The 25,053-nt window shown below is 33.5% G+C and overlaps 1 protein-coding gene across 1 annotated transcript in view; it reads left to right on the top strand.

Annotated features, from left to right (window-relative positions):
- Positions 1 to 978: 978 nt before the first annotated feature.
- RNF43 (ring finger protein 43) overlaps positions 979 to 25,053 on the top strand; it is a 79,563-nt gene continuing 55,488 nt past the window's right edge. Inside the window, exon 1 of the mRNA XM_003767938.4 lies at positions 979 to 4,373. Coding sequence (XP_003767986.1) covers positions 4,122 to 4,373 — 252 coding nt within the window. The 5' untranslated portion in view covers positions 979 to 4,121. The remainder of the gene's footprint in view (positions 4,374 to 25,053) is intronic.

Raw genomic sequence — 25,053 nt, 5'->3', positions numbered from 1 at the left:
GATGATTTTTATATTTTATATAGGTCCCTTATGCATCTTTGTGAGAAGACATCCTTTATTTACCGTAATGCTTTATAGTATTTGGTGGCCTTCCTGTGAGATGTCACAAGTTTTAGAATTTCTATTGGGAGTTAGGAATTTCTTCCATGGACAAAATGTGTATGTTAAATTGTAGGTTTTGGTCTCTTTTCATTTCCTTGTATGTTTCAAGATAGATGGGGACAGAATCTGTTAGTAGTCAGTGTTTTATTTAATCTTCCTGAAGATACCTCATATTTAGAGCATGTGCATCAAAGAGATGTGATAATTTATATTTTGTTTTCCTTGTAGTTGCACTATCACATATACAAAATGAAAATAGATAACTCAAGAGACATAAAAATTCTCTCTTGGTAATAATTAACTCTGTCCTTTAGAAAAGGATTATAGAAAAAAATATATTGTATGTTATATCCTCAAAGTCTGGACAAAAAAAAAAAATGCTAAATCATGCTAAAGCAAGATTGTCCATGAAAGTTTTTCCTATTTTTAGTACTCCTGGTAAAACTTTGAAGTCATTCTCAGGAAGGCTATAAAGAAGCAAGTGTCAAATATAAATAGCCTGTTTAATCAATCAGTCAGTCAAGCAACAAGCACTTACTAAGAACCTTTTGTGAGTTAAGTGCTATACTGGGTGCCAGAGATATGAAGATAATAAAAAAATTAGCACTTATGTAGCATTTTAAGGGTTACAAAGCACTTTACAAATATTATCTCATTTTTATCCTTACAACCCTCCTGGAGCATAGGTGCTATTTATTATTGATGCCTATTTTTGTGGTTCACTCCTAATCTTGTCTGACTCTGTGACCCCTTGAGGGGTTTTCTTGGCAAAGATATTGGAGGAGTTTGCCATTTCCTTCTCTAATGAATTTAAGGCAAGCAGAGGTAGTGAGTTGCCCAGGGTCATTAGCTAGTGAATGACTGAGGTCAAATTTGAAGTCAGAGCTTCCTAACTTTTAAGTACAGCACTCTATCCACCTTGCCATCTACCTGCCCTTGGAAATCGATAATACTTGGGATGAAATATGATTAACCACATCCAAATAATTCAGTGTGACTTCATGGTACTAGCAACACTGCTTCTAAGGAGGTACAATATGTTTTCCATTACTGCTAATGACAAGTTTATATGATAGGACATAGTTTATAAGTGAAAGAATGTTCAGAGAGAAGTAATGATTAGCTGAACATGATATTTCTTACTGCCCACACTTTTCTTGCTGAGCATGTCTTAGCCCTTTTCTTGGATTCATCATGTCCCAACTCACAGACTCTTGAAACCTTACATTGAGGGTCATAGGTCTGACCTATAGTATTATTTATCTCCAGGAGATGTCAGAAAAGAGTAACAGTTAAATTCCAGACCTCTGACATCAATCTGACCTGAAAGCTCCTTGAAGAACAGTTTAGAAAAGTTACTGAGTCTAAATTAGCCAGAACTGAAGAAAATCTGTGCATGAAATGGACAGAGCCTTCCCAGGGTTGTAGCCATAAGGGTGCAATAAATCAGTAAATGCTACAGCAAGGAGTCACTTTAAATCTGGCTTTAGACCATTTGTAGACACAAGGAAAGAGGCAAAAGCCCTTTGAGCTCATATTTATAAAACCTCATTCCTTTATCTTCTCTGGCTTTGCATTTTTTTTTTTATTTCCTCATACCATCATCTTTGCTGTATTAGGTACGAATTTTGCTTTGATGTTTCTCTGAATGACCCCCATTTACATGAGGTAGCTTGCTTAAATGAAGGTATCCATTTGTATAGAATGCAATTAGTCCAGTGGATCGATAGAGGGAGTAGAGGAACAGAGAGAAAAAGAGAGGAGAAAAATTTTGAGACTGACTGACTATGTGCATGCCAGCTGGGGAAAGGAGGAGTGGTTGCCTCTGACTGCTCCACCCTCACTTTGTGTCAGCAGGTAGAGAGAGTGATTGCAGTCCCAGGGGAGGGAGTCCGAGAGCTAATACAAACCACAGGCTTCCTCTAGGGATTTTATCCAGAATTGCTTTTCTGGAAGGGAAGCCCTCGATTCCTACCGAACTTTCCAAATCCACTCCATGATTCAGATTTACTGCTCCTCTGGGATTTTTTTTTTTTTTTTTTTTTTTGGCATTTGATACTGTTATCAGCCTGCTCTGGGTGAATTTTTGTTGGTGTGTTTTACTACTCTGCCTTCTTCCTCTCAAGATTTTTTGCTCTTCAGGGAAAAAAGAGGGACTTTTATCTGGAAAAGAATTTTCAGAAATGATTTTGGATTGTCTTAAATGCTTTAGAGTTCCTGGGGACTTTAGATTTCAGCCTGGAGTAAGTTTTTTTCTTTGATCTGGTTGGGATTATTTTTCCAGGCTGTGGAATTTCACTCGTATTTTACCTGCTTAGTGCTGGGCTCTCTGCAGTTTGGTTGTAGAGTAACAAGGTGGAAGAATAAGCTGTACTTGGTTAAACTGTTGAAACATTTTTTGTGAACAGGATCTATAAAAACATAATTGCATTTGTTTCACCCCTGTGGATTCCTGTGGGCCCGACAGCGCAACAGGTTTGCAGATTTCTTTTAAAATTACTTTTTCTCTGCCTCATCAAAAGGCTTTACTTTTAACAGTTTCATGTTTGATTGCTGATTTATTTGGCTTTCCAAAATTTATGGAAACTTTTGAGTTTTTTAACTTGACCTCCAAATACAGTAGATGTGTCTGGGAGGTGAATTTTTATTTATTTGGGGGTATATCATTTTTATTTTTATTTATATTTGTATGAAGCAAAGGTTTGAATTTTCAAAAGTTCATAGTTCTAGCATATATAAATCACTATCATTCAGGCCCATTTTTGCTTTTCCTGGGTGTTCTGCTGAGAACCTGTGACTAACCTCCCTACTTCTTCCTTTCTTCCTCCTTCCCTCCCTCCTTCCCTCCTCCCCAAGGAATTTGAAAACGTGTTGGGAATAGCCTTTTGTTTCTCTTATGAATTTAGGGAATTATAGATCATAAGATCAGCATTTTAAAATAATTTCCAAAAAAAGTATCTTGGTTACATGATAAAGTGTGCTAGGAGTTTCATTTGGAAAATGAAGCTCAATTCCCCAAGACAGTGAGAATAACTAGGATTTGTGGATTTGAATTTGAGAATAAAATAAAACCGACCATTTCAAATGCATGTCCAGTTTTCAAAGTTATGTTTAATCAGTGTTATTCTAAAAAAGGTGACTTCACTTAAAATGACCATTGAATTATAATGACAGATTTTAGTACAGAATAAAAAAAGAATAAGATGTCAAAGTTTTTTAAGAAATATACAAGTTTAGTGGAACTAAAAATATAAATATCCTGGATATTAATATAGAGAAACATTCTAGTAAATCATTGTAACATCGTTTGGCATTCCTGAGGTGGAACCTGAAGATTTATTTTGTATTTCTGTATTCCAACACCTTAAGCTCCTTTTTCTTGAACTTTTTTTGTGGAAATTTTATGTTTGGAAAGAGTCATCCCTAAACTGGATTCCTTGCTGCATGTCACTTGCTACATGCGTTTTGGTGCTGATTTTTTCTCTTTCTTAGTTTATGAAATTTTGTTGTAGATGGCTTAGTGCATGTGGAAGACTAAAAACCAAGTACTGTTGGTTTAATAAAATTCAAAAATGAGTATTTCTTAGATCCCTACTGTGTAGAAGTTACTATACTAGGCCTGAATGTTACAAAGACCAAAGAAAAAAACCCCAAGTCTCTGCTTTCAAGGTTCTTTAATTCTACTGGTTTGAAGTTCAGTTGTTAAGCAAAGTCGGAAAATCCCAAGAGAAGTGGTCTCTTTTATTAGGTAGAATGAAGATGGGAGAAATTGTGACACCTTCAGAAAAAGTGATTGATGGCTCCCCATTCCTCTGTTCCATCAGGAATGCCACCTGTTCTTGGGAATTGAAAGAAAGGAAGGGCTTAAAGGACTTTGTATTTTTTGAAATTGCAGTATAAACTGTTGTTTCCCCTCTTTGCCTGGAGCCAGGAACCTTCTTTAGATATTAGCTGGCAGGATTGGGAAATACGTTCCTGATCAGTATGTGTGGACAAAGTGTTTTGCTGCAGCTGGTAGCATGAGTGGTGGCCACCAGCTGCAGCTGGCTGCCCTCTGGCCCTGGCTGCTGATGGCTACCCTGCAGGCAGGCCTTGGACATACAGGGCTGGTACTGGCAGCAGCGGTGGAGTCAGAACGATCTGCAGAGCAGAAAGCTGTTATCAGAGTGATTCCTTTGAAAGTGGACCCCACAGGAAGACTGAACCTCACACTGGAAGGAGTGTTTGCTGGTGTTGCTGAGATTACTCCAGCTGAAGGAAAACTGATGCAGGTAAGGAGAACTTTATGGTATTTACCATCTGTTTGGAATATACATTTCTTCATTGACCTCTGAAACTAAATTTCTGATTTTTAATTTTTGATCGGTTTCTTAAGAAAGTTCACATTTGTATTTCTTAAGAGGACAAAGTTTTAAACTATTTTTACTTTTTTAAGTATGGTATTCTATTCAGCTTTAAGATATTCCTTTGCTATTGATTATAAGAGTGCTATGTTTTAATAGGTAAATTAAAATTAGGACTTCAACTAATTTGAGTCTGTTATTTTATGCCATATTTAAAGTGAGCTCTAAAAAAGTAAGGTTTAATCTTTTGGACACCACCTTGAACTTCTGTGATACATCTATGATAATTTTCTTTTTGTTGTTGTTGCTTTTAAAATTCAGTCAGATTTGAATAAAGTGTGGAATAGTGAAAAGAGCACTGGATTTGTAGTCATGAGATCTAAGTTTGATATTTTCATGTCTTCCTATTATGTGACTTTGGGCAAGTCTATTTCTCTGGCTCTTGGTTTCCTCATCTGTAAAATGAGAAGTCTAAATGAATTCTAATTTCAAGGTCCCTTCTAGCCTTGAATTTTGTGATAACAGTTTTTGCTTGATTGTACTGTACATATGGCATATTGATAGTGTAGCACACTATCAATAAATCCCTATTGGAGATTATTTTATTGCCTCCTTATGAAAATGCAACTATCTTATCTACACAAGGATTTTTTGGAGCATTGACTTGGGTGTTAGAGGACCTAAATTCAAAAGTCTGGCTTGGCTATTTGCATTTGTGATTGAGAAAGTCACTGAAGCTCACTGGGCCTCTCTCCTCATCTTTAAAATGAGAGGGTTGGACTTGATGACTTCCAAATCTATGGTCATAAGAAAATTAATGACCCCGTCATAATTATTTAATATGAATAAGGTTAGTTTGGATACACAGTTTTCTTAGGTAAGTCTCTGAGATTTAACTGTGTCTTTCCTAGCCTATTCTTTATGTGTTGCATTTATGCATTGAACTAGGGTTATTTCAAAGACCAGTTGTTCAAATCGCACAATGGAGACTAAGCCCAGAGAACTGTTCATTTTTTAATGTGTCCCTTTAGACATAAAAATATTTTGCTATTTATCCATTTTGTAAAATGTATGTTGCTTCTGGATACAAATATATTAAAATAGTAACAAAATCCCCTCAAACAAATAGCATTTATTGTGTCTGTCATTATCAACTCAAAATACAGTTTTGGTTTGTTTTTTAAAAAAATCTATTATGAGTGAACCATTGATTTGAATGAAATTTAAATTTTGAGAAGTACTTTGAAAAAGATAAGAAAATAAAAACCAACCAAACTTGTGGGCAAGAAACTATTATAGAGTTTTCTAAGAGAGAAGTACTGGACACTAAGAAGCTATAAAGAACCAAGTGGTCAAGAGAATGGACATGGGAAATGGCCTCTGTATTCTTTTATATGAAAAATGTATTATTTATATGTGTAAAGTTTCTGTCTGAGGAGAGATTGCCTTTTAATTTAACCTTTAGTTTTATTCTTGGTGATCAAACAAATGAAACTAGGAATGTGACCTTGAAACTGTAAAGCAACTGACTGGCTTTGTGGTCATAATTAGGACAGTAAAATTTTCTTCTTGCCCTTGGCTAGTACTTGTTGATTCTCCTGAAACATGAGGTTTGAACTCCATTTTAATTTTTATTCTAGGTATTTTCACTGTAGAAGCATATCTTTTTTGTTCCTGAACTCTTTGAGACTCTTACTAAGCTTTTTGTGGTAGTAATGTCCTGTGGCAGCATGTTCCATGGCTTAATTATGTGTTGCACAAAATGTTTCCTTTTTTTTTTTTTTTTAAATTTAAGTTTGTCTTTTATTACAATGCTTGCACTTCTCTTTATATAATAAAAGGGTAAATAAGGAGTATCAACAGCATTCTCTGTGCCATTTATCATTCTCATTATTATTGTCTGGATGTGGGGATGTGTGTATGTTAGAAGCACTCCCAAGGACAGATACATCTGTTGTGCATTATACTGTTTTAGTGAATTACCAGGGGCAGTTAGAATTTATGACTCACCCAGAGTCTCATAGCCAGTATATGTCATATATAGGACTTGAACCCAAGTTATCTTGACTCTTAAGTTGCCTCTCAGTGCCTTTTCACTATTCACTATTAATAGAGTTGTGTTAAATTCTAGCACTTTAATTTTAACCTCATTTCTCACATTCATTTACTCTTGACTTCCTCTCATTCCATGACAGGAATTCAATTCTTACTCTGTGCTTTTTTGTTTTGTTTTGTTTTTTATGAGAGACATTATCAAAAAACCTTTTGAAAATCAAAATAAGTTATATCAACTACTACTTCTTTATCCATTGTTGGGCTAATTCTTTCAAAGAAGTATAGCCGGTCAATGAAAAGGGACTTACCCTTATGGAAGCCATGCTGTTTGGTCCTTATCAGATTACCCTGCAACTCAGGTTTATTCAACTGTGGTTAACCAAAGTTGAAGTCCTGTTTACATCTCCTGAGGTGGTGTTTTGTGGCAATTTTACTTTCTCACTATCATAATGTCATAAATCTTTGTTTTTAGAGAAATCAGTTGTCTTTGGCTCCTTAAAATTAGGAAGACCTGACTTCAAATCTTACCTCTGACCTTTAACTAGTAATGTGACCATGGTCATTTAACTTCCCTAAGCTTCAGTTTTTTTGTAAAGTGAGGACATTGATACCTGAATTATCTACAGGGTTTTTGTGAGGCTTAAATGCAATAATGTTTACAAAGCGCTTTGTACATCTTAATTTGAATTCTCTTCACCCTCTTAGCTGAGGACCTCATCTCATAGTTCAGCAAGAAAATCAAGGCCATTTGCTAAGATACTTAGGCTTTTCTCCTCATCTCAAAATTCATGTCATCATCCCTATCTCCTCCTTTGCTATGATGTCACCAGTACCAACATATTTACTTGTGCCATTTGTCTTTTCTCTACTGTCTGATCCAGACTGCCATCCCAACTATCATCCTCCTTTCTAATTTTCAATTTTTCCCAACTTAGAATTTTCCAACTTAGAAACTTAGAGCTCCCGTGTCCTTAAAAAAATTTTCCAAAAGAGATACTTTTTCTGCTATCATTCTTTTTATCTTTCTCTGATCTTTCTCAATCAGTCTCCTCAAAATATCTGGCTCCACTGATTGACTGTCTCTTCTTTCCTAAAACCTCTGTAGCTTGACTTCTGACCTCATCACTCAACCAAAAACTACTCTTTCCAAATCAACTTAAGAATTACTAAGCTTAGTGGCCTTTTCTCAGTCCTCATCAACTCCTTCCCTGACTTCTCTGAAACATTTGACCCTGTTGATCATTTTCTCTTTGAGATATTTTCTCCTTTCTGAATTTTTTCATTACTTTCTCTTGGTTCTCCTCCTACCTGTTGAACTAACTTCTCTAGTCTTTTTTGTAACCTTGTCTATGTCACACTCGGAGGTATACCCCAAGTCCATGTCCTGCATTCTCTGATATTTTCTTCTTGATTACCTTAGTAATTCTTACTATGGATTTCTTTATTATTCCTATGTAGATGACTCCCATGTCTGTGTATCTCGCGCTAATGATTTGTTCTGAGTTAGTCATATATAACTAACTGCCTATTGGATATTTCAAACAAAATACCCCATGAACATCTCAAATCCGGTATATCTAAAATCTTTCCACCTCTCTGCATACCTTAGGCTTCTTCTGAGGTTAGTTTCCCTGTTGCTGTAGAGGGCACTCCCATCCTTCCAGTCACCTAGATTTGCAGCATCAATAACATGCCTGACTTCTTACTTTTTTTTATCCCTCATTTAAACTGTTGGTTAGTTGCCAAATCTTTTTCTTTCTATCCTCATCTCTCTTTTTTTCCCTTTTTCTTCCCTTCTCTCTACTCATACAGCTATCACCTTTGTTCAAACTTCATCCTTCCTGTTCTGGACTATTCCAGTATCTTCTTTATCAGTCTCTGTTCTCTAATCTCTCCCCCATTCCAAGGCTCTAAAAATCTGTGATTTTCTTAAAATGCCAGCATGATCTTGTCACATCTCTATTCAAAACCCAGTGGCTTCCAGTGTATGTTACTAAAAGTTATTACTTTTCTAGCTTTCTTCCACAATACCGTATTTCCTGTATTATGTGAATTGTAGTGGTCTACTTGCCTTTCGTCAAACACTTGACATAAGCATGTTTTGTCTCCATACCTTTTCACTGGTTTGTCCTGGAATAATCTCATTTCAATGTTCTTTTCTTCTCAGTTTTCTTCATGACTAAGCACAAATGCCTTTTTCTTCATGAGATGCTTCTTCCTTCCTCCAGCTGTTATATCCTTCAAGGTTACCTTGTATCTAGTGTATATGTGGTTTTTATATTATATCTTTACATGTTTTCTTTTCCTTAGAAAGTAAACTCATGGAGAGATACAGGGACTTTTTTTTTTTTTTGTGGGGGAGTTGTATGTCTAGAGCCTAGCATATATGGTATTTAACACATAGAAGGTATTTAAGAAATGCTTGATTGAAATGCTTGATTTTTTTCCCCCTCTTTACATTGTAGATTTACCTGTCTTTCCTTTAAGATGATTTGAATCAATCATTATTTTTTAGCTCCTAGGTTGGTACCTCCCACAGGGGGAAAGAAAGGGAAATTGAAGAGTTGCTTTGTTATAAGATTAAGGAGCCCAAGATACAGTTTTGAAAAATGTATTATGCTAAGATTTTCATCAGGTCTTCCCAAATTATGGATTTCTGCTCACTAGTTTTGAAAAGTATATGCCCTGAGTTAAAAGAGCAAGGTTTGTTGTCTTGGGCTTTTTAAAAAATAAGTTTCAAATTGATATTTCCTCTTTCTTACATCACCACAATTATTTCAAATATCCTTTTCACTTTCTCTTTCAAAGAACAATTCCATATGACCAAGAGTAATTTTTTTGAGGGGAAAGGGGAAAAGAGGTCATTTTGTTATTGATACATTGGAAAAAGTCTGAAAACATGTACAACGTGTAATGCCTACAGACCTCTTACCTCTATGAAGGGAGTAGGTTGTGGTGGGTATCTTCTAATGTTTCTTTATAAAGATTAAGCAGGATTCAAATAACTTTGTTTCATTTATTTTTAATTTAATCAGTTTTATTCCATTATGTTGCTGAACAACGATTTGTTTAGCCATTCACTGGCTAATAGGTATCTATTTTGTTTCCAATTCTTAGCTATAGTGATGTTATAAATATTTTGAGTGAATGAGAATTTTACTTAATGATGGTTTCATTGGAGTATTAAAAGGTCAATAATGAAGTCTGTGGTTTAGAGGATTTGAACATTTTATTTAGTCACTTGATTTGCATAATTTCTGATTGCTTTCCAGCATGTTTGACCTATTTTCTACAGTTCCACCAACAATGTATTAGTGTGCCTGTCCATTTACAACATTTCAACATCGACCATTGCCATTTGGGGGTCATTTTTGCCAATTTTTAGGGTATGAGGTACAACCTCAGAATCATTCTGATTTGCATTTCTCTTAGAGTAATTTGAAACATTTCTTCATATAATTCTATACTTTGCAGTTCTTATGAGAAATACTTTTTTCCATATCCTTTGAGCATTTATCTATTGAGAAATGGCTGTTAGTCTAATGTATTTGTTGTTTCTAAGATCTTGGCTATTAAACCCTTTATTAGAGAAATTTGATGATAAAGATTTTTTTCCTTTTCAACCACTCCTCTCAATCTGAATACATTAATATTGTCTGTGCAGAAACATTTCTGTTTTATACAAAGTTATTTATTTTCTCTTTTGTTACAAACTCTATCTCATGTTTGGTTAAGAATTATTCTACTCATACTTGTAAATAGCTATATGATTTATTTTTCTTTAAGTAAATATTTTTATAGTGTGATCTTTAATATTAAGGCCATGAATCTATTTTAGAATGTATCGTGGAATATGATATAGGTATTGGCCTGAGCCTGATTTTTGCCATACTGATTTGTTTCCCAGGTAATTTTATGTTTTCTAGTTTTATCAAACACTGGGTTATTGAGTTATTTTATTTCTGAATCTTCCTTATCTAGTCCATTTCATTAATCTATCTTTCTATTCTTTAATATCAGATGGTTTAGATCAAGGCTTCTTAAACTTTTTCCACTTGTAACCCCCTTTCACCTGAGGAATGTTTATGTGACTTTGGGTATGTACATAGAATATGTATACGGATCAAACATTTACTGGAAATAAATCATAATTTTGTGATCCTTATATTGCTACAAGACTCTATATGGGGTCACAAACCACAGTTTATTTGAGAAGCTAGTTTTAGGCATAGAAATGCTACACAATATCCCTTTATCCCTACTTCTTTTCATCATTTCCCTTGATATTATGAATCTTTTATTTTTCAAATGAAATTTATAATTTTATCTAGTTCTGCAAAGTATCCCCATGATAATTTGATTTTTTTTTCCTTTAATAGCCTTTTATTTACAAGATATATGCATGGGTAACTTTACAGCATTAACAATTGCCAAACCTCTTATTCCAATTTTTCACCTCTTACCCCCCACCCCCCATGATAATTTGAATAGTGTACCATTTAGAGTGTGAATTAATTTTGGTAGTATTATCATTTTTGTTACATTGGTTTGTATAGCTAGGATAATGAATATTCCTTCAACTATTTAAGGAACACTATATAATTGAATCTTTCCAAGTCTTTTGTGTGCTTTGGGAGATTAATACCCAGATATTTTATACATTTTGGGTTATCTGTTATTGTTTCTCGTGTGTTGTTTTTATTATGTAGAAATGCTATTGAATTTTGAGGATATTTTGTAGCCCTCAACTTTGCTAAAGCCATTGCCTCAGTTGATTAAATAGGATTTTCTGAATCATATCAGCAGCAAACAAGGCTAGTTTTTTCTTCTCTTTACCTATTTTTATTCCTGTAAATTTTTTTCTTTTTCATCTTATTGCTATTCCTAGTATTTCTGGAACTATATCAAATAACAGTGATTATTAAAATGCCTCTACAATAATTGTAAAGAATTGCTTTCTCAGCTTCATTTGGTGGTTATAAAAGGACCCCAAAAAAGATTTGATATTTCTTTATTTAATTTTTATCCTGACTTGTTTATTTCTTAAATTTTTTTGTCATTCTGTTTGTTACCTTTAAGGTAGCATAAGACAAGATTAACAGGATCTTGTAATTGTAAATATTCTTTAATATTGCTAGAAGAAAGTAAGAATGGTAAATGTTGCTCTTGATAACTTTGTTTTTTGTTGCCTGCTTCCTCTCAGTTAGCATTTTAAATATTTCATATTTTACTGGGAAAAAAGATTATGGGTGGTAATGCTTTTCCCTTTCCAAATTTGTGGGAGAATATGAACATCAGTCATAGGATGGATATTGCATGCATGGGCTCAATCTGCATTATTAAAGAGAGTAACCAAACTGATGAGAATACAGATCCACTGGAGTCTGTTATCATCATTGCACAATTATGTTGTTTTCTTTTCCATGTTGCCTAAATATGTCATTACTAAAACTTTAGTGTAAAACTGTTGAGGTTGGGAAAGAGGGGAATGCCAAAAGCTTGGAGTCCCAATCCGGTGTTGAGAGGTGTCTCAAAAAAATTTGCAGGCCTGAACCCATCTCCTAGTCAAGGGGCAAAGCCTTTTGCAATAGTAACGCCATTACACAGTGGGATGAATTGTAAGGGAATTCAGCAGAGAAACAGAGGAAAGGAAATAACATTTATCCAGCTTTCAATCATAGATATGCTAATTCTATGGCTCATAGATAGGAAGGAGTGGTCCCTGGAATTTGGTTCTCTTGACTAGATTTTTACTGACAAGATTACCATTCAGCAATGAACTGAGGAGTGGGCTTATTTACTGTTGTCTGAAGAGTTTGATCTGTGGGAGTTTCCTGAGCCCAGAAGCTGTCTGAGTGGTCAGAATCAGACAAATTGGGGATGGGAGGCAGAAAATCTAGAATCACTGACTTACTGCCAGAACAAAAGCTCTCCCCCAAATCAGAGGACCACGAAATCATATTACATCAAAACCATCTTCTCCTTGACGTTCCCACTTTATAGTTTTCTTTTCAGTAATTAGAAACATTATTCTTTGATTTCTTTACCTTGTTTCAAATCCTCCTGACCTATCCTTAACTTAGACAATCTTCAGATTCTTATTATTCATTTTCTCTGACTGTACCTTAAGACCATTGCCCTCTACTTTTTCTTTTGCTTGTTTTCCCTCCTAACATATTTTCTTCTGTGACACTTAGAACAATGATTCACTGCCTGTCTAAGATAACAGTCTCTTTTGTGGTTCCTTGTCACCCATAAAGGCCAAATTAAAAGCTAGATAATTATGTTCTTGTTTTTTCTCATATGAATCTTATCTATATTCATATACTTTTTACCTGCTAGTAGCCTATGTGGTGGTTTATTTTATTTTATTTTTTTGTGGGAGGGAGGATGGGATAAGGGTGGGATCACTGCTTGTTACATTGTTGACTCTTTATGAATATGTATTAAGCATTAATATTACTATTGCTAGTAATAACTATGGTCACACCACCCATTCCCATAAAGAAGTATATATATATACCTATAAGTACTTACTTCACAGGGTTGTATTCTTCTAGCTAGTATTTCTTTAAAAATTACTAAGATAGTATGGTTAAGTATAAAACAGTTGCAAGGTAGAATAGTTACTGGGGTTAAGGACAGCCATATCAAAAGCCACTTTAACATTGGTGATCAAGTGTGAAGATACATGTAAAAGCAGTTGTAGTTAAGGATCGTAGTGGTTTATGACCTTAGAAAAAAATTACATTTATTTGGACTGTCTATGTACATCTCTGAATTTTTTCTGTAATTTAATACTCCCTTATCCTGTCTTATTTCTACCTGATGTATAACCCTGAGTAGAAGATGAGACCTTTTAAATTAAATTCCACTAGACAAGCATAGTGATGTAATGAAAGAAGCACTGAATCAAGAGTCAGAATTCTGGATTTTGCCACAAATTAGAAATATGATCTTGTGCTAGTTATTTAAACCTTTTGCGTCTCAGTTTCCTCTTACTTCAGAGACATGGAGTTATCAGACAAAATAATAATGTTTCCCTTCCAGCTCTAATATGACACAATTCTAATTGCTCTGGAGATAGGTAGAATGTTACTTCACTTATTTGACTTTGTATATGACACATTAGAATGGATTATAGGCCTCAGAATTTCTGAAGATTATAGGTTCTAGAATACTTAATTTTAGATAACCATTCCTATCAAAACATATTTTTCTTTTTTTCTCATTCATAATTGAAAAACATTAATAGATCAGTATCTAATTACATGGCCCTTTTGATTCATTGTTACATCTAATTTTACTAATTTTCCCCTGATTAATTTTGATCAGTTTTAAATTAATAGATAAAATTGAAACAATTAGTTTTGGAATAGTATAAATTCTATTAAAATTGATCAAGAAGCATTGACAACTAGATTAATTTCTTAAAGTAGAAAATTAGGGATTTTGTGATTGAACTTCTTTTATACTTTCAAGGGTTTGAAATAATCAACTTTCTATTTATCTAAATTAATGGAATACTGAAAAAATATAATCACTTCTCATTTGACCTTGGAATAATAGTAAGATAAATGTGATTAGACATAGTGCATATATATTCAGAACATTTAGCACAAGAAACTCATCAATGCAAATATTCTGTGGTTTGACTTGACTTTTACAAATCTAGAATCTAAGCACTGAAAAGGAAGAGTCTGTGGATAGTTCATATTCATATGAATAACACTAATATAATATTATTATTTTGGCTGGAGTTTTCCATTATATTTCCATTATACATAATTATTTAATGGAGTAATAGCACATTCTTTTTTAGTGGGGGGAAACAATTTTCTAAGTTAAAATGAATATATCTTAGAGTGCTCCCTAGTTAATACTTATGGTTAGTTCAGTAAGTATTGTTTAATAACTAAGGTCCTATCTGGATGATGAAAATTTGTGGAGTTTCCTTAATTTAAAAAAATATTAATTATGTAATATTGAATACAATAGCTAATTAAACTTAATATCTATTTACATATAAATTAATTCAAAGCATGAATGTCATCGTGATTTTTCAGGCTTGCCATCAAGATTTTTTTTCATAGTTTTCATTCAAGTTTCTTCTGTTCTGGTTCTGTCCCACCCCTTCCCTAGTTTGTATTAATAAAAAGTGTTACCTGATTTTTTTTTGTATTCCTAATACTCATCAGTTTAAGTTGTTTTGTAGTATTTCATAAAGGTATAAATTTATTTAGTCATTGTTAACTTGTTGGATAATAAGGTTGTACCCAGGTTTTTGTAATTTTAAGTGACTCTGCTATAGAAATCTGCTATTAAAAAAAGATTACATGTTTTATTTTGTGCTTGAAATACTTTGGGGCTGTATTCTCTGTATTAGAATTGTTGGCTTGAAAAAGGATGTGGTTATTTTTGTACCTTTAACTTTGTGGTTCCAAATTGTTCTCCAAAAGATTCTATAAGTTTTCAATTCTACTAGCAGTGAATTTGTGTGCCTTTTTTTTTTTTAACTAACCTGTCAATTTTGAGTCTTGTTGTTCTAATTTTTGACTAATAATTTGATAGTATGAGATTGGTAAATTGTTTTTTCATTTGAGTGGAAAAAAAAACTCCTTTCCCTAAAGTTGGCACTGATCTCTGAATTACCAAAGCTGATGATGTTTTTGGGTTTTTCCATTTTATTTTTTCTTTTTAGTATTCATCCTTCTTGATCTATCTGCTCAGTTTGATACTTTTCATCATCTTCTCCTTCTGGGTATTGTTTCATGTTTGGCTTTTAGTCTTAACTATTTTTTCTTATTTTCCTTTGTTGATTTTTCTTTAAGAAGAGAATTACCCTTCATAAGTGTACTTCCCAAGATTTTGTCCCTGTGCCCCTTATTCCTCTCTATAGTCTTTCTACTCATTTCTTCTCAAGTCTCTTTTCTAGCTCCTATTTAAAATTTTCATTTTTATGTACATGATTCCCAGTTTTCTTTCTTTTGAGCTCTAGTCTAGACTACATCACCAACTTCCTAGTGGTTATTTCAAAATGAACATCCAATAGGTATCTCAAATGCAATATGTCCAAAACAGATTCATTATCTATCTTCCCCAAATCCTCCCCATTTCTAAACTTTCCTGTTTCTGTTGAAGCTATTATCATTTCTTCTAGCTCTTCATGTATGCATTTCTTCTGCCTTTTCTTTATACTTTCCCTTCAATCAATTAGAAAACATTGCCATTTCTACCTCCCTAATATCTCTTAAGATCGAATTTCTGTAACTATAATCTTGGTTCAAGGCTTTCATCATCTCTTGCCTAATTGATTTCAATAGACTTCTTACTAGGATTTCCAGTCCCAACTTCAGTCACTAAAAGAATGATTTTTGTTAAGCACAGATTCAAACTACAACAGGTTGGTATTGCACATAGAATCAGATGTAAACTTATGTGTTTACCTTTTAGAGGCCTTTACAAATGAGACTCCCATCCTTTCAGTCTCATTTTACACAATTTCCTCTTCTGTTACTCTTACTCTACATTCCAGCTGCCATCCATCTTAGGCTATCTTCTATAAGTAGAAATCCCTCCATCCTTCTTTCTATCTAGTAAGCTGCAGCTCAGCACTACCACCTATAAAAAACCTTTCTGGATTCTTCCAGCTGTTGGTTCCTTACCTTGTATTTATTCTCACTATGGTTAGTTTCTACAGATAGTTCTTGCTTTTTGTTAAGTGGACCATTCTACAGACCTCAAAGCAAGGTGATTTCTATTTACTGTGAATGTGCCTTGGGATGTGAGGAAGGGAGGGAAGTAGGAAGGAAGGGAACTATCATTGGTGGAGTGAGGGGACTACACATGGTTCAAGGCCATGACAGAGAAGCCAGAGCAAGAAAATAAATAATAAACCATCTAAGAGTTTATTTATTAAGAGGTTTTTTGAATTTTAAAATTCATATCTAACACTTAACAGAAATAAATTTGAACAGAAAGGATATTCAGCAAGGATACAAGATTGATTTAGTTGGGTACATCTCCCCTGCCCCGCACTTGCCATGGTGGCATACTTATATGGTCAACAATGTATGTCATGCTTGAGATACCCCTGACTTCTCAAGCAATTAGGAATCCACGTCAATGGTTTAAATTTTAGTCCTTGTGGACCATTTAAATTCATGACTGGTTTCAATGTCTTTTAAATAAAAATCAATATAACCCATATAGTAAGAATTTTAGTAGATCTTGTTTGTCATAACTTTTTTACCCCAAGTAATCTAAGGATCTAAATTTTTTGCCTGAATTGAAATCCCAAGAGCTTTTATATGCTTTTTTCTTCCCTGTATCAGTGCCTCTTGGTTTTACTATCATCTTTATGCAGATGACTTCCCAGTTTGCTTATCCAACCCTCCAGTCATCACTATCTGCCTCCTGGATAGCTCCATTAGCTCCACTTAAATGTCTCATAAGCATCTCAAATTTACCATGTTTAAAATGTAAAGCATCTTTTTCACTAAATATGTGTTTCTTCCTAACTTCCCTCTTTCTATTGAAGGTATGGTTTCCAGTCACCCAGCTTCACATCCTAGGAATCATCCTTACGTCTTCAACTCATATAAGTCCTTCTAATCCTTATTCAACCAATTGCCAAGTTCTATTGATTCATTATTTAACCTACATATCTATCTCCTGATGATCACTCATACCCTTAGTTCAGACTATTATAACTTCTCAAGTAGACTATTCTAAATGGCCTCCTGAAGGGTACCTTATCATTTAGTATGTTTTTTTTTTTTTTTTTAACAACCTATCCTTTATCCAGCTGCCAAATTGATATTCTTAAAAGTTCTCTTCTATCTTACTTGCCCAAGGCTTCTGACTGTTTAAATAATAATAATAATACATAAAACTCCTTTGTTTAGTATTTCATAGAGTCATATAATTTTAAAATTTAAAGGCTAACCCTTGCTGGGAAAAGAAATCTTTATGTAATATTTCAACAAATATAATACTTAACCAATTTCTGCTTGAAGACTTTTAGTGAGGGTAAAACTATCACCTTCTGAGATTTGGGACCATCTTTAATTATTAGGAAGATGCTATTGCTATAAAGTCTAAATTTTCCACTTTCTATTTTCTACCCATTGATCTTGGGAACTAAACAGAACAAATTTTAAGCTCTAGTGAGAACCTTTCAAATACTGAAGATGGTTATCATTCTCCTCAAGGTTTGTCTTTTTCAGACTAATTATTTATAGCTTTTTCACCTCATTCTCCTGTAAGATGGACTCAAGGCCCTTTACTAACCGTTGGTGCCCAGAATTGAATATCATACTGTATATGTATTCTCTAATTAGAGCAGAATATATAGAAATCATAATATTCTAGTTCATGGAAGCTATGCTTCTTCTTAATGTAATCTGACTCATATTAAGCTTACAGTTCATTTTAAAAAACCCAGTTTTTTAAAAGAAGAATTGCTCTCTATTCCTACTTTCTTGTCATATACTTGACTTTTTTTTTTTTCAGAAATAAAAATCATGTCTAAAGAGTCTTGTGAAACTCTTAAATTTTTTTGTTATAATGAAATTCTTTCCTTTTTGAATGATTGTCATATTTATTTTTCAAATACCAGGTTTTAAATAATTACTCATAATTAATAAACTCAAAATTTAAAAAAAAATTCCTCAATATCTAGTTACATAGTCTAGCAAAAAAAAAAAAAACTCCCATTCTTTTTTACGTTCATCACCTTTGTCAGGAGATAAGTGGCTTGTTTAAATCATTCTTCTTTTGCACTCTGAATTTTTCTTAGCATCTATCAGTGTTCTAAAGTCTTTCAAGATTGTTTTTCTCAACTTTGTAGATATAATGTTGAATTGTTAGTGATGAAATGGTGCTCATTTTGTTCTGCATCATTTCAAAAAGGTCTTCCTAATTTCTTCTAAATTAGAATTTTCATCATTTCTTATAGAAGTTGTTTTTTCGTTACATTCATATATCATAATTTGGTTTACTATTCCTCAATTGGACATCTTAGTTTCCACTTTAAGGCATCATCAAAAGAGTTACCTTAAACATTTTTGTATGTACATTTGTCTTCCTTCTTTGCTTTTTTTGGTATATGGGCCTAGCTGTGGTAAAGCTAAGTAAAAGAAGGCAGACGTGCATTTGGTAAGTTTCTGGGCAGAGTTCCAAAATGCTTCCTATAACAGCTGGACTAATTCACAGCTCCACCAACAGTGCACTTGATGTGCCTTTTTTCCCACAGCCCCTCCAGTATTTGCCACTTGTGTCATTTTTTGTCAGTATGATCATTATGAGAAGAAGCCTCAAAAATTGATTTAATTTTTATTCCTCTTATTATCAATGATTTAAAGTATATTTTTTATGATTGTTGATAATTTAGATTTCTTGCATTGAAAATTACCTTGTTCATATCCTTTGGCCATTTATCTATTAGGGATTATCTCTTTTTCCCCCCAGTTCTTTTTTTATTGAAGTTTTTTATTTTCAAAACATATGCAAAGATAATTTTTCAACATTGACCCTTGAAAAACCTTGTGTTCAATTTTACCCCCCTTCCCCTTATCCATCCCCTCCCCTAGATGGCATGTAATCCAATATATGTTAAATATGGTAGAAATATAAATTAAATCCAATATATGCATATATTTTTATATACAAATTATTTTGCTGCACAAGAAAAATCAGATCAAAAAGTAAAAAAAAAAAAGAGAGAGAAAATAAAATTTAAGTAAACTACAACAAAAAGAGGGCAAATGCTATGTTGTGATCCACCCTCAGTAGGGATTACCTCTTAATCTTAAAAATTGAATTAGTCCCTTATCTATCCTGGAATTGAATCTTTTTTTATAGAAACTTGTTGCAAAGATTTTCCTACAAGATATTTGTTTACCTTCTAATTTATATTACATAAGATTTCTGTAAAGCCTTTTGAATTTTACAGAATAAAAATTGTCCATTTTGTCTTTCTCTTTATCATGAACTCTTCCCCATCCATAGATGTAATTTTTATTCCTTGCTCCTATGATTTGCTTATGAAAAGTTGGTTTAAACCTAATTTCTCCCATTCTGCTGACCATTTTACCAGAAATTTTTGGAACATTGTGAAACCTATCTCCAGGAAGGGTAGGTCTTATGGGTTTAATCAAACAATATGGTACTGTTGTTAGTTAGCTTTTATATCTTGTATTCCACAGATTGGTTTTAGGCTTGATCCCTTCCTCTTTCAATCTCATTCTCTTTCTCTCTTCCCTTCCCCTCCACCCTATATTAACATTTTAACAATTTCTGTTTTGTAGTACAGCTTTTAGGTACCAATAGACTCCTTTACCTTTTCACTTTTGTTCTTCAGTATACATTCTGGAAGTAATGGAAAATAAAAAGATCTCATGGGATGACAAAGAGTTGAAAATGCAGAAAGACTGAACAGCAACAGAATGAATTTTGCTATAACTTTTAAAAATAATTCTCTAGCATCATCTTTTGGAATTTTAGTACAGCATAGAATCAATTGATACAATAATCTCATCTTCATTATATTGTTTTTTAATGTAACTACATTAATGTTACTACACTTATTTAGGTCTGTCTTATACCAAGAGTATTGTCTTGTGTAGTCTCCTGGATGTACCTTGATAGATACTGTAGAATTTGTTTTTTTCTATCCTTTACTTATAAAATTGGTTTTTCAAATCCAAGTCTAAAATTTGACACTTATCTCTGTTGAATTTGAGATAATTTTCTCCAATTTTTTTGTGTGTACGTTTTCTGTACTTTTATTCACATCAGAGTCAATCATAGATTCCTAGGACCCTGTTCTTGAGTAGAGTGCTCTTCTACTGAGTTCCCATCCAAATCTGGCCACTAATTCAGTGGGTTTTTTTAAAATTTCAATTGTATTTTACTTTTCCATTTATATATAAAGATATTTTTCAACATTCATTTTTCTTAAGATTTTGAATTCCATTTTTCTCTCTCTCCTCCCTCCCCAAGAAAGTAAGCAATGTTATATAGATTATGCATATACAGTCATTTTAAATATATTTCCATACTAGTCATGTTGTGAAAGAAAAAAAAAAAGATGAAAATAGTATTGTTCAATCTACTGTGTCCATAGTGCTCTCTGGATGTGGATGGCATTTTCTATCCAAGTCTATTGGAATTGTCTTAGATCACTGCATTGCTGAGAAGAGCTAGGTCCATCATAGTAAATATCACATAATCTTCTTGTTGCTGTGTACAATATTCTCCTAGCTCTGCTCACTTCACTTAGCATCAGTTCATATAAGTCTTTCTAAGCTTTTCCAAAATACCTTCTCATTATTTCTTAAGGTATTCCGTTACATTCTCATGCTCCCATCTGCCCATGCAATGACCCTCACTCAACATTCTTTGATTCTCTTTGATTCTACTGGGGAAAAAGTAGAGCTGAAAGCAAATAAAACTTAGAAAATGGAAAGCAACTAAACCTGAAACTTTTTTTTGTCCTTAGCTTCTCTCGCCAGCCCAAGGCTTTAAAATATTTATACAAAAATATCCAAAATTATGCCATACCCAAGTCAAAGAAATTAATTCAAGTAGACAAATAACTTCAGGGGGGGGGCAGTAAGCAATAAAATACAACTAAAATTAGTAGTGCTATTGCTGGGTCAGAGGGTCACAGTTTAATAGTCTTTTAACTCCTAGAGTAGTGCAGTCATGTCTTTTTTGGTTATCTTTGCCAAACTGATAGGTGTGAAGTAAGACTTTATATTTGCTTTAATTTACATTATTACTGGTTTGAATTTTTTAAAAATGTGGCTGTTGATATCTTGGATTTCTTCAGGTTTGTATCCTTTGACCATTCATCAATTGTGGAATGACTTATAATGTCTTATAAATTTGAATCTTAGAAATGAGACCTTGATCCGAGAAGCTTTAAAGATTTTCCCCCATTTAACTGTTTTTCTTTTAATTGTATTTTGGTTTGATTTTGTTTGTGCAAAAACTTTAAAATTTTATATGATCAAAATCATCCATTTTATCTGATGTGATTCTCTCAGTTCAATGTTTGCTCAAGAATTTTTTTGCCTGGCTGATAGATATGTTCTGTTTTTTAATTTGTTTACAGTGTTACTCTTTATTTTTAAATCATTTAATATTAATTTTGGCATAGTATGAGATGTTTGCCTATACCTAGCTTCTGCCTGACCTAGTAGTTTTTACAGAATGGTGATTTCTAATCTCAGGGTTTTATGGACAAATTTATTTCACTAAATGATTTTTTTTTATTTCTTAGTACCAAATTATTTTGATGATTATAGCTTTGTGGTATAGTTTGATACCTGGTATTGCCAAGGTCACTTCTTTCCCCCTTTTTTTTCCATTTGATTTTTTTTTGGGGGGGTGAAGCAATTGAGGTTAAGTGACTTGCCCAGAGTCACACAGCTTATAGGTGTTGTCTTGAGGTCAGATTTTAAACTCAGATCTTCCTGACTTCAAGCCTGGTGCTCTATTCACTGTGCCATCTAGCTGCTTCTCCACCATTTTTCTAACTCTATAAAGTAATCCTCTGATAGTCTGATTCATATGGCATTCAATAAAGAAACTGATTTAGATTGCACTGTCATTTTAATTATATTGGCCAACTACTGAGCTATTAGTATTTCTGCAGTTTTGAGAGTGAGACTAATAGGTTTTGCCCATCTCTGCCTAACTTAAATCCAATTCAAACACAAGTGAAGACATTACTGTTGTGATAATATTGATTTTTCTTTAAGAATGAAAAATGAACAGGTTTGTTTCCATTAAGAGTGTTTTGTATTTGTATTCATATAGTTCATGTGTGCATGTATGTAGATAAAGTTCCAAGTATTCTAGAATACTTTGCTGTTATTTTTAATAGAATTTGTCTCTTCCTCTATGATTTTGTTGGTAGTACATAAAAATGTACTTTTCTTTACTGGGGGATGGGGGAAAAGTGGTTAGTTAGTAGTTTTCTGAAAAAGCCGTGGAGATTTTAATATACATCAGGCTCAGTGTGACTTATCAATGTGATGTGACACCAAAAAACTAATGCAACCCTCCAAGGCTGAGACATTCCTTTGAGGAATAATGAAGTTATAGTCCCTTTGTACTCTACTCTAGTCAGACCATATCTAGAATATTTTGTTCAGTTCTGGACACACAATTTAAGAATAATTTTGATAAATTGAAGAGAGTTCAGAGGAGGGGACAATCAGTAAAGAAGAGTTTCAAGTTCATTTTATATGAAGATTATTTGAAGGAGCTGGGAATGTTTAGCTTAGGAAAAAGAAAACTTGGTAGTGGGGTTTGGGGAGTAGTAGGATAGTTATTCTCCCAGTATTTGAAGAGGAAGATTCAGCTAGATGACTCAGTGTGATAAGAGTGCTGGGCCTAGAGTCAGAAAGATCTGAGTTCAAATTTTGCCTGATAACTTAACTAGCTGTGTGACCCTGACAAAGTTACTTAATACTATCAGTTAATCCACTGAAGAAGGAAATGACAAACCCTTCTAGTATCTTTTCCAATATAATCCCAATATGATCCATGAGTTTATTTGAAGAATCAGACATAACTGAATAACTAAACATTTGAAGAGTGTCCTGGGAAAGGGATTAGGCTTGATCTACTTAAACCCAGAGGGAATAGAAAAATGGTAGAATGTTGCAAAGAGATAAATTAAGATTTGATATCAAGAAAAATTTGAGTGACCATTTCTTAATTGGATATGTTGTAAAGAGGATTCTTTTTCAGCTATAGCTTGGACTATATGATATCTGAGATGCCTTCTGATTTTGAAATCTTATAATACAAAAATGAAAAAAAGATATATCCCTGCTGTTAAGAAGTGTACAGTCTAATATGGGGATGTGGAAGTGGAATTAAGGCTTGTCATTGATAAATATGATAAAAGGTAAAATGTGATAAGAGTAAATATTCAGGAAGAATACTACAAAAAATTTTGAGGAGAGTTCACTCTCCCTCTAAAGGGTCCAGAATGGATTTATGGGGAGATAGCACCTAAGATTAACTTTGAAGGAAGAGATTTCAACAAATAACGATGTAGAAAGGAGTACATTCCAGAGACAGGGGCCCATCTCTGTGAACATAGAAGCAGGAGAGAGCTAAACAAGATCAGGCAGTAGTAGTAAGTCATTTAGTTTTTCTGGAATGTTGAGTATGTAAAGGGAAGTAGGTTGAATTGTCTGAAAGATAAGTTATAGATAAGTTGTGGAAAATGTTAAAATACCTGTCTAAAAGAGTTTATATTTTATGCAAGAAGCAATATGGAATTACTGAAGGTTTTTGAGCAGGGAAATGACATGATCTGGTCTGTGCATTGGTAAGATTATTTGGCAGTTGTGAGGGACAAATTGGAGAGGGTAGAGGCAAGAGACAGGCAAATCAATTTCAAAATAGATCCAGGTATAAGGTAAGAAGGGTTTGAATTCTTGGGGTGGGGGAAGGGAGTAAGAGAGAAAGGGAGAAGAGAAGATCAAGTAAGAGATACATTTAGGACTTTCTGTCATAAGAGGTAAAAGGAAGTTTAGAATTGAATGTTTAGGATGTGATTTACAACTTCTTTAACTGTTAACTTAAAAACTAGGTAAAGATTATAGAGCTAAGGTACTCATTTCAAATTAATTAACATTTATTAGGAGCTTATTAAAAGTATGAAACACTTTACTAGATACAGAGATGAAAGAGGACACAGTCCTTGCTTATAAGGAACTTAGTTTAATTGTGAAGATTGTTATGGTTGTTCATTTGTTTCAGTCGTGACTGACTCTTCATAACTCCATTTGGGTTTTTTTTGATAAAGATATTAGAATGATTTGCCATTTCTTCTCCAGATCATATTATAGATGAGGAAACTGAGGCAGAGAGAATAAAGTGACTTGCCCAGAATCTCACAGCTAGTAAGTGTCTGGGGCCAAATTTGAACCCATGTCTTTCTGACTCCAGTCCTTGAGTCACTGAGCTGCCCCAACTTAGTTAAAGCCCCCTCCCCCACCAAAGAGATTGATTTTCCAATACTAGGCTATAGACACACAGAGACAAAGACATGGAGCACTTATTATAATATTATCTTTTTCCACATTACTTTGAAATCTGGAAACTTTCCTTTAAAAAAAAAAGAAAGTAGGGAAGGAAGAAAAAAGGAGGAAAAGAAAGCTTATCCTTGAAATAATACAGTGAAAATTCTCCAGCTGTTTGAAACAAGGCTTTAATTCAAGACTTTAAATAAGGGGAATAATTTTGAAGATTAAAGAATAAAACAAAACTGCATTTAACTTAGTATGTAAAATGTTATGAGACATAAGGAGAGATCATATCTAATCGTGGGATCAGAGAAAGTCCCATGTAAAATAGTAGTGCCTCAGTTAGGTGTTAAAGAAAAAGATTTCATCAGACAGAGATGAAAAAGAAAAGGAGTACATTCTGGGAATAGAGAATGAATGGAAGTAAATGAGAACAAGATTGAGGAATAGCTAGGAGTCTAATTTGGTCTGATAATTTAAATATGTGAAGAGAAAAA

The sequence above is a fragment of the Sarcophilus harrisii genome, chromosome 4 (genome assembly GCF_902635505.1).
Source record: "Sarcophilus harrisii chromosome 4, mSarHar1.11, whole genome shotgun sequence".
NCBI lineage: Eukaryota > Metazoa > Chordata > Mammalia > Dasyuromorphia > Dasyuridae > Sarcophilus > Sarcophilus harrisii.
This window is presented reverse-complemented; position numbering and strand designations above follow the sequence as displayed.